The 11,037-nt window shown below is 42.4% G+C and overlaps 1 protein-coding gene across 1 annotated transcript; it reads right to left on the bottom strand.

The window, feature by feature from the left end:
• Nucleotides 1-204: 204 nt before the first annotated feature.
• On the bottom strand, nucleotides 205-4,076 carry oprd1b (opioid receptor, delta 1b; the record flags this gene model as incomplete). Its single annotated transcript, XM_080004956.1, has 3 exons — nucleotides 3,964-4,076; nucleotides 888-1,243; nucleotides 205-731 (listed from the first exon to the last, which is right to left on the bottom strand). The coding sequence occupies exons 1-3, from the start codon at nucleotides 3,978-3,980 to the stop codon at nucleotides 205-207; spliced, it is 900 nt and encodes a 299-aa protein (XP_079861082.1). The 5' UTR covers nucleotides 3,981-4,076.
• Between the last annotated feature and the right edge of the window lie 6,961 nt (nucleotides 4,077-11,037).

The raw sequence follows: 11,037 nt of genomic DNA, 5'->3' as shown, positions 1-11,037 counted from the left end.
ATATATTCTAAAGGGGGTGGCACTATAAGTAATTCAAAAGGAATTGAATATCACTCCGTCACACAGGGTGAAGGGTGCGAGCATAAACCTCACGACGATGATGGACTGTCAGAACTCTGTGGTGGAGAACTGCGTGACCTCAGTCTGGAGGTCCTCCCGGTCGCTTCTGGAGCGAGGGTCTCCAGCCCGTTGGTCCATGCCTAGTCATACGGGCTTCTTCACCAACTCAGCGCGGGCACAGACGGACACGGGTTCCCGCGTCGTGTTGCGAGCTCTGGAAAAGCTGCCCTGCTCCGTGCGCGAGCGATAAGGCAGGCAGAAATCCCTGAAGCACCTCTTGAAGTTCTCGTCCAGGAAGGCGTACAGCACCGGGTTGAGGCTGCTGTTGGTGTAGCCCAGGGCGATGCACAGGTGCCACGTGGCCACCACAAAGGGGGTCTGGTCGATCTTGACCATGGTCTTGATGATGATGAAGATGTGGATGGGAGTCCAGCAGACGATGAAGGCCGCCACCACCACAAGAACCATGCGGGTTATCCGGCGGAGGTTCCTGTCCTTCTCCTTTGAGCCGGAGAGCAGCCGGACGCTCTTCAGCCGGAGGATCATCTGGCCGTAGCAGACGGTGATGACCAAGACAGGCACCACAAAAGCAAAAATGAACACGCAGATCTTTGTCACTGTGTCCCAGTACAATTCTGGTTGAGGGAAACCCAGCGTGCAGACAGTCTTGCCTGAGAAGATGAAACAATTAAAAGTTTAGTCGAGGACCACATGGTGAAATTTTGCGAAGTTAATAACGCAAGAACTCAAAACTAACTATGCTAAACAAAACACCAGCGAGGAGGGAGCACTTGCACTTTTATGCAATAAAAAAAAAGATCTCGCACCTTTCTCTGTCACTTTAGTCACGGCGATAATCATGATGGGGACTCCGATGGCGGAGGAGAGCATCCAGATGCAGACGTTGATGAGCTTGGCTTTGGCCGGCGTGCGGAAGTCCAGGGCCCGGACGGGGTGGCACACGGCGATGTAGCGGTCCACGCTCATCATGGTGAGCGTGAAGATGCTGGTGAACATGTTGTAGTAGTCAATGGCGATCACCACTTTACACGGCAGCTCCCCGAACGGCCACGTGCTCATGAGATACTTGGCGCTCTGGAAGGGAAGGGTGCTGGTGGCCAGTGCGTCAGCCAGAGCCAGGTTGAAGATGTAGATGTTGGTGGCTGTCTTCATCTTGGTGTACCTGGTTAGAGGAAAAGAGGATGAATATTGCAATGAATATAGAGAATCAAATCAGAATTGCCATAACTTTGCAGTACGACTGATTTCCTAATGTTGCATAGAAGACGGCATTTTTCATTTAATCCAATTATTATTATTATTATTATTATTATTATTATTTTTTTTTTTTTTTTTTTTTTTTTTTTTAGGGGTCCAGCCCGCAGCTGGACGCCGTTAATGAAAAACGGTTGTAATTTCATGGGAAGTAGAAGGACGTTGGTATGATTTGATTCGTTTCAGGAGCGGGTGGTTTGTGACATCATCATCCAAAATCGTTGAAGTCCAAGCTTTGTCTCTTGGAGGTAATTCACATCCAGCGACTTGCTCCCTGTGGACTGCGTAGTGTTTGCTACACGTAGACAGACAATTCGAGCCGATGCTGCATTTAAAGGAAACTCTGAAAGCTGTAACAGGTGCTGCGTTTAACAAAACCCTGAAAACCATAATCGGTCATGGGAGGCATTTTCGCACCACAGGAAGTTCTAAGAATCTTTGGAGGAACCGTCCCTTTCTTTTGTGTCCGCACTGCATGATCCAGGAACGATCGTGATTATTGAAAACACCTTTCATGAGGGACATTTAAACCCAAGACACAAGAGGAACATGCGGTGACATAAGTCGGTAAAGAAGAAGTGGACATTATTATATATTATAAGAATATATTATAGGAATAGTGAAGTGATGCCAAACACTAAACCACTGCTACTAACTATTAACTGTACTATAGTGCTACTCCATGGTAACTCTGTGGATAGATGTGTACATATGCTTTTTATCTTCATCTTACTTCTTATCTTTTATTCAATATTAATGAAGTATAATGTATATATATATATAATAATTATACATGACATACCATGAGTCCACCTCGATAATATTGTTATTCTGAATTGAAACTGTGGGGAAAAAACGTGAAAGTGTTTTCTGATAAATATCTTAAACGACATCACTTTCCTCTCTTGACAAAATCTGCGATTCCCCAAATGATATCAAGCTGGTGAAGTACCACAACAGGTGTTGCTGCTTTGAACGCGGGAGCTCTCGGTGTGGCTAATTGGACGTGACTACTCAGTGGGTGCCGGTGAAGGGACCACCCAGAGCAAAAACACATCCCACTCTGGACAGCTTTTATCTCATTATCCAACTGCCTAAACATAAAACTTATAAATGCCTCCGGATCTCATCTGAATCCCCCTTGACAAGGTCATCCGTTTATGTAAGCTCCTTTCTCTACATGAGTTCCACATCTGTCTGTTCGAAGGCTGCTCAGATCTACCTCTGAGTCACTGCTCGCTATTTTAAAATCATGACATTTGTTTCTGTATTGGATTTGTTGGATATTTTTTTTAAGAGCCAACATTTTTTTTTTATGTTCATATCAAAGTTTTTTTGTTTTTTTTAAAGCACAAAACCTCGTGCTGCTTTACAAAGTCTGCTTGATCGCAATATGTCTGCTAAAGATCCCGTCAAACGTGTGTAATTCTTTACCAGGAAAATGATTCACAACTTGACGACAACAGAATGAACACCTCCGCACTGCTTTTGGATCCATGTAGGCCTGTTCACGAGGCACCGATTGCCAAATAGTCTTCCATGCGGAGAAGTGTTTAAAACCCGAGAAAAGACAAATTCGAACGTCCTTTTAAACCGCACAAAGCGGCTCTTCATTTGGACAAATCCAAATATTTCTCATCCAATTGACCCCCACCACCCTTCCACTCTCCCTCCCTCCCTCCCGCCCTCCCTCCCTCCTCCTCTTTCTCACAGTGTGAAATGTGTGGGTGGGTGGTGCAGGCTGCAGAATCAGGACCATGCACTAATGACAAAAGCCACATAATTAGAGGGAATGGCTGTAATATGCAGGTTGGTGTGAACGTGGATAGATGCTGGTTATTCATTTCTGTGGATCTCTGGGTTGCGCTCCTGGATTCTCCACAGGGATTAATAAAGGTTCATTTTAACTCTTATCTTATCCTATTTTTTTAATCTCTGAGTTTATCATCATCTTATCTTAACTCTTGTCTTATCTTCTCTATTTGCCAAATTTACCCCCTGGGGAATTATTAAAGTGCTATCTTATCTTATCTTATCTTATCTTACCTCACCCCACCCAATCTTATCTTATTCTTATCTCATCATAACTCTTATCTCATCTTCCGACTGAATTTTCCACTGGGGGTTTGATAAAGGGCTCTTATTTTATAAAGATCTCTTATTTTATCTCTTATCTTATCTGACCTCATCTCTTATTTTATCTCTAATCTTATCTTGTATCTCTAATCTCATCTAATCTTATCTTTTATCTCTAATCTCATCTAATCTCTTATCTCATTTTATCTATCTCCCAAACTGGCCCCATTGGAGATTAATGAGGTACATACAGACATATCTGTATGTTATCTTATCTTATCCCACCCAATCTTATTTTATCTAATCCTTACTCTTATTTTATCTCCTCTCCTATTTAATCTTAACCCTTGTCGTGAGTGCGTATCTCCTGACTGTATTTATTTCATTTAATCTAATTTGATTTTATTTGATCTAATCAAATTGTATTTGATCTTATCCTATCTCATCTCATCTGAGTGATGACCGGCTGCCCCCCATGCCTTCGTTGTGTAACTTCTCCAGGAGGCTTCGGGGTCTTTTTCCCGTTTCTTTTCCGTCGCATTCCGCTCTTACCTGACCACCCCGTACATGACCAGCACGTTGCCCAGCAGCCCCACCACGCAGATGAGGGAGTACAGCGCGGTGATGCACACGGCGATCACCAGCTCCGCCGTGTCCCACCGCCCGGCGGCCAGCGGCTCGGTGCCGTTGCTCCGCGCGTCCCCCCGCGGATCCTCCGGGAAAGTGGCGTTGAAGAAGCCGAGCGACACCGCCGCGTGTTCGCCGGGAAAACGGGAGGATGCGGGGATGGCGGGGATGGTGTGGATGGTGTGGACGGTGGGGACGCTGTGGAACTCCATCTCCTGGCAGCAGCTGAGGCAAGTTTGGAGGAAACTGAAATAGCTCCTGGGTGGAGAGGACGGGGAGGACGGGGAGGATGGAGAGGATGGAGAGGATGGAGAGTCCCCCTCCTTTCTGACTCCCACTGTTTAGTGTGCTCTCACTCCTCTCTCTCTGTGTTTCTTGCTTGCTGTTCACTCATTCCTTCTCTCTCTCTCTCTCTCTCTCTCTCTCTGTTTCTTGCTTGTTCTCTCGCTCCTTCTCTCCAGCCTGGTGGTGCATTATTGCGCACAGCCTTGGGCGACAAACCGCAAAGCAATTAAGCAGGGGAGGCTTGCAGGGATATTAATGTGTGTAAATAACAGTGTGTGTAAAAATCACTCCAGTACAAGAGATAATTTGGAGAAAAAAATAGCTTTTATTATATTTATATATGTATTATATTAAAATATATATATATATATACAGTATATATATATTTACTTATTATTAGTAATATTAATATATATATACAGTATATATATATATATTTACTTATTATTAGTAATATTTAAAATATATACATATATATATATATATATATATATATATATATATCATCAGAATATAATCATTTTACACACACATACACACACACACATATAGAATATTATATATATATATATATATATATATATATATATATATATATATATATATATATATATATATATATATATATATATATTAATATATATGCTCATTATCATTATTGTTATCATTATTATTATTATTATTATTATTATTATTAAATAAAAATAAAGCTGCAGGCAGCAATACACAGGGTCCAGGTTAGTCGGTGTGATGTGAGTTTTCAGAATTTTGTTTGGAGGTTTCAGAAAGTATTTTATTTTATTTCATTTTTTTGAGAGGTGAGTGGCTGACCTCTAAAAGCAAAAAAAAAAAAAAAAAAAAAACATCTGACCACCACTTCTTTGCTGCTGAATGTTGGCTTCTCTGAGGCATCTGGAAGCTGAAAACACGAAGAGAATGAAATTATTTCATAACACAGACACAATAAATACATGTTCCTCGCACCGTGTGATTTATTTGCTATTGTTTCAACTAATTTCAATTCGGACAGATTGTATAAATTGATATCTCTGCAATGTCTATAAATTCTGAAGGTGATATTGGTGTTGGTGCGTATCAGCTCTCCTAAGAAGCGTATATGTTTATGATGTCTAACACACTGCGCTTTGTTTAATCCAATTGTCTTCTGGTAACATATTAACCAAATTCTTTTCAAACATAAAACGTTTAAGAGTAATAAAGTGTTACCTTTCACTGTGTAACGTCATATGGTTCTTGTTACAACTAACTACAATTCAGGAAGACTGAAGACATAGAGATCTCTGGAATCTCTATAAATTTTGAAGGTGATGGTTTTGTTTTTGTTTTTGTTTTTTATAACTCACCCTGGTGCATGTTGGATTAGTAATAAATGATTAAAGTAGAATGATAATATTACATTGTCAGTGTCCCAAGCACAACACCTACCTCGTGTTGAACAGCACTTATCTCTGTGCTCCTGTACTTCTGCGTATGTGCAGTCTGTCAGAGTTTGTGTAAATCCAATCCAATAGTCCAGTGGGCGGATTAAATAATAAAATAAAAATCTAAAGTCAATTGCAACCCGGGTCATAAAATGGAGCAAAATTTCTCAAATTATACACTTATAGTTATAGCAGAGACGTGAGAGCAGGCTGAAAATACCTTGCGGCTTCACATGCTTGATTCAAACTTTTCTCATCTTGCATTTTGATCGGTCTGGCCCTCGGCCCAAAATGAGTTTGACAGCCCTGGTCTAGCTCCTACCCTCCCTGAGGCGATGCCATTTTTCAAAGGACTCAAATAATATGTGGCATGTACTGCGCTCCATTAATTGGTTTGTACTCTGGCTGCCTCATCGTTTGTCATCCGGTATATTACCAAGGTCCAGTGCTGTCAGAGATTACTCATTAGAGATGGAGTTTATTAATCCATATTAATCGCTCATGTCAAGGGTTCCCTGACAAAAAAAAAGTGGAAAGAAGAATAAACCTCACGGTTTATCGCTTTGTTTCCACCGGCCTATCAATCTCTCTTGTTGCTTTGCAGATATTTAGGTGAGACAAATCTTTTTGTGGTCATCCTTAACCTGAGGGTTTATTTTCGGCTTGTGGCACTTTGGAGCACAGCTCTCACCTAAAGAAATTAGGAAAACCCTTAGGCCACAGAGGTGATGCAACGATTCGCCAGAAGCAGTGGTGGGGTGGAACGGTTCAGCTTACAAGACTCACAGTTTACAGTTATCATGGCAAAGTGCTTCCTCTTGCCTGGGCCTGTTGATATGTGTTACATACGATCTTAACACAGATCCACACAGAGTCAGGTTATTTATGTTTTTGGTTTCTCCCCTCACACCCATAGCAACATCCATCCTACCAGGGTCCGAGAGGTTTTAGCATGCATGTAATTAATGTACTGTTAGAAATCTGCTCGTTCCTGAAGAGAACGGCGTGTTCATTTGAAGCGGTGCGCAAGCGCCCCTTCCCATTAAAGCTTAAAGCTGCACTTTATTTATGACAAGAACATATCTACAGTACATACTGTCTTAGGTCAACACAAAATAAAAGCACGCACATCCATGATTTCCTTCACCGGTTTATGTGTAATTTAAAGGATTCCTCAACACCTTGTCACCCACATTTGAAAGTTTGTATGCATATAAAAAAGAAAACAACAAACTTAACCTGGCTGAAATACATTTTCTTTTATCGACATTAAGATGTTCAAATATTCAAACATAATTCAATTGGGGTTTTTTCCACCCCTCTTTCCGGGTTCCCATGGGACTATTATTCCCCAGGCGGCCCCCTCGTTTGCGTAAGCCTGTAACCCCCCCATCCTCAGGGTTTGTCAGTTTGAATCCACACTGTTTAATTGCCTTTCTCACTAGGTGGTGAGTCGGGAGTTCACAGTGAAAAGCGCGTGCGGCCACTTCCACCTCCGCCAAACCAGACTGTGGCCTCAGCACAGAGACAATTATAGAACATCAAACCAAAACGCCGCATTAAAGCTCCCCATACACCCCTGCCGCCAGCCCCAATTAATAAAAAAAGGCCATGATGATTTTCTTCCTGAAATAAAGAACAGCTATTAAATCATTTTGGACAGTTGTGGAGAACTGCCATGGTAATTGTTAACACAGAACGCCTGAGGAGGGAGACTGCTTTGTGTGTGTTGGCCAGGTCTCATTCACCATACTGTTCATGCTGTTAAAATGTTTCCAAAAAGGGCCCTAAAACTCCTGAAACAAAATTTAGACAATATTAATAATAAAGAGCAAGTCTAAAACAAGCCTAATCAAATACGATGGGAACAGATTACCACATAATAGATAATCGTGCAATAATAATTAAAATAGTAATTAAATGTCATGCAAATGTAGTCAAATAGCGTTTCTGCTTTTCATCAGTACGACATGAAGAAATCCTCCTCAAAACATAATGTGTTCCTCAACATGATTCAAAAATATAAAATAATGAAAAATTCGTCCTGAAGCTGCCAAAAAACTATTAAACTATATTGTAGCTACAATTATGGTCTGAATATAAGGTGTACCACTTGACTTCACGCAGACCTTCACCTTAACTCCCCAAATCTATTTCTTAACCAGTTCAATTGATGTAATCTCAAAGGAGATCAAATAATTCTAGGCTAAATGTGAGACTAACCGCTTAGCTTCAAGCACTTTTCTTTTTCTCATCACTTCCCAAATCCATTTACTCTACTCTGTAACAGTACCCCATTACCATAAACTTGCGGGACCTTTGACTCTCCTGGGTTGTAAATAAAGCCCACTCTGCATTTCAGAAACGGCATTAAATCATAGGAGAACAGGAGAAAGCGCTGCGTGCTGCCTTCTGCCTTCCGCAACGTCAGCAAATTCAATCAGGAACGCTTGACTTTTGGGGACAAACCGTTTATTTTCGGGGACCGCCCATTGTTCCGACGGCCAATTATTCCGAAACCCCAATAGTCCGAAAAATGTCGGGTTAGAGATGGTTAAGTTTAGGTATGAGGTCAGAGTGGGTTCAGGTAAGGATGTCGTCCATGTCCATTGGGACATTTTTCGGAATATTGGGGTTTTGGAACACTGGGCCGTGGAAACAATGGCATGCCACCCTATTTTACCGTAGACTCTTCCGAAATTGTCTGTAATTCATTGGCGTACCAGTTGGTTTGGGCTTTTTTTTCTCCGCCCGCCGGGGCGTAAGGGAGGTATGGAGGGTGCTTGGAGGGATGAGTCTGGCCGAAAAAAAATAAATGCCATTGTGGGGCTTATGTTTTGCCAACTCCCCTCTGGGAGAATCAGTCCTGATTAGTGTGAACAGCCTTCCTGATTACACTCATCACTCATCAGCCTGATGTAAACCTTGGGAAGCGTAGCGCTTCTCCTCCAATGGAACATTCCAACCGTGCAATCACCAAAAAACGGAAATAACATCCAGGGGGTTCGCCGTCGGTTTCTTTCTGCTTAAATTGACCCTCTGATGTAATTTCCTATACTTTCATATATAAACAACAATCTTTATAGTGAATGGCCAAACTAATGATCTTGAAGGAGGGTGTGCTTAAATTAATCAAAATGTCAACCCGTTTCAAGTAAAGCCTATGTTGATTCACATAGAAAATCTTGTTATTTGCATTTCTGATTACACTCAGCAATGTGGAAACAAGGAAATCCTTTGTGACAAAGCTAGTACATAACATTCTAAAGCACACAACTGTGCTTACTGAATATGTCGCGCCAAGAACGATGCATTAATTTTAAGAGAATGTGTCCATCTATCAATGGACAGATATTTTTTAATTAAAGTCAAATACAGTTGGAGTAATGTACTAATAATATAATATAATATTGGATATGACTTTTTCATAAGAGCTTCCACATGAGCACATTTTTCTTCAATGTGCTTCCGTATCTGTTGCCCTTTAAAGCTCATGCAAACCTACGGTACGCCTTTATATTTAGAATGAGGCAGATACGACACACACCAGATTATCGGTGAGTCAGATTGCGGCGCTCTCACTGTATCTTTCCAGACACAATACGGTGCAACAGGCTTCAGAACGGCAGACAATTGGTCGGGGCTCCGGCAGTACAATGGGGTTCCATGGCTGTAGGGATTCAAAGCAAGGGGAAGGGAATTGATTCTTCCCTCGCTGTCGAAACAGATTCATGACGAACAAAAGGTGAGCCCACGGCACACATTTCAATCTGCCCTTTTGCATCTCTGGCTATTTAACGGATGTAACTATCTCCGTGGCCACTAATAGATGACCATTATTGTTGTGGGGAACAGGGCTGGGATTCAAGTATCCGTGATAAGGTCATGCTTGACGTGCGTTACGGCCGAGGTGATGTATTATCTCCACCACATCGCACAGTGCATACGCTAGTAAATCAGAATGAGAGGGTCGGCTCCGGTCATACCGGAGCCATTACTCAGGAGACTCAGTGTGGGGATGCCTAGATGGAGATGGAGATGCAGAACCCTGACATCGAAACGCAAAACCCGGGCTCCTGCCACGTTCGAGGGGCTGCTGAGGGCAGCGTTTCACACACATATGACGGGTAAAAGTTCCCTCTCCGAATCAAATCTTTTTTCCTATTCAGACACTTTCGCCCCTATTTGTTCCACGTGTCTCATTGTGAGTGGCAGACTTCCCGACTGACATCACTATATTGTTCGGCCTCACACAGCAAGGCACCTAACTGTTTTGAGCCTCCATGTGATATGTTCAGAATGAAGTTTGAACAATAAAATGCTTCTTTGTGAAAATGAAAATGAGACCTGGGAATCTCTAACAAAATGTTTTTTTGTTTTTTTTTCCTGGGCTATTAGTTCTGCCTCTCAGTTTGAAATAATGACTCCAGCACAATGCAAATCTTGCCATCTGATTTTGACAGGCAAGGCCACGCGCTGCTTGCTCCACGCTGAAACAGGTGACAGCATATCATACGCTCTCATGACGCGTCAGAGCACTGAAACCGCCATGTGACACATCGCTGCATGTGTCACATTTTGAAATGCTGATTTCACCCCAGCGCAATGTTTGTTTGTCTTGGTCATAGTAGTTATGACGGACAACTGTCATGGTAGGGTCACCACCGGCGACGGGCGCTGCAAAGCGACGGGCTGCAATGCGACGGGCTGCAATGCGACGGGCTGCAATGCGACGGGCTACAATGCATTTCAAACGGAGCTCGGCCTCATCCGGGGGGCAGAGGGGCGGAGCGACGACCGGCGACGAGCTGACGGCTTCATGGCGACAAGGAAAGTTGAGCAGGTCTCAACTTTATGCAAATGAGCAGCGCAGAGCGCCAGGAGACAGCCATTAGGTGGGAAGATACGCTCTCAATGGCACTGATCCTTGGAAAATGGACCCGGACGCCAGGACCACTGCATATTGTTCATGATTAGGCTATTCTTTAGAATGAAAAACGTCCCTTAAACTATCGATAAAATAAGGAACAAGTTATTTTATGTTTCTCCAGAAAGGACAATTATTCATTTTAAGGGACGGATGGCAAAATAATTTAGCTAAATTCTTCGAGAGGTAATTTATCCACCATTTTTATTTTTTTTAAGTACACACGGCACCATCTATCTATATAATGTATATTAAATATTTAAAGGGAGAGAGTTTTGAAATGTTTGGCGGACACATGACCAGCCAGTGGATTTTGAGATTTGTGACTGTACGGCGACGAGACGA

Source organism: Zeus faber, assembly GCF_960531495.2.
Source record: "Zeus faber genome assembly, chromosome: 8".
Lineage (NCBI taxonomy): Eukaryota > Metazoa > Chordata > Actinopteri > Zeiformes > Zeidae > Zeus > Zeus faber.
The sequence above is the reverse complement of the archived record's forward strand: the minus strand, read 5'-3'. Positions and strand labels throughout refer to the sequence as shown.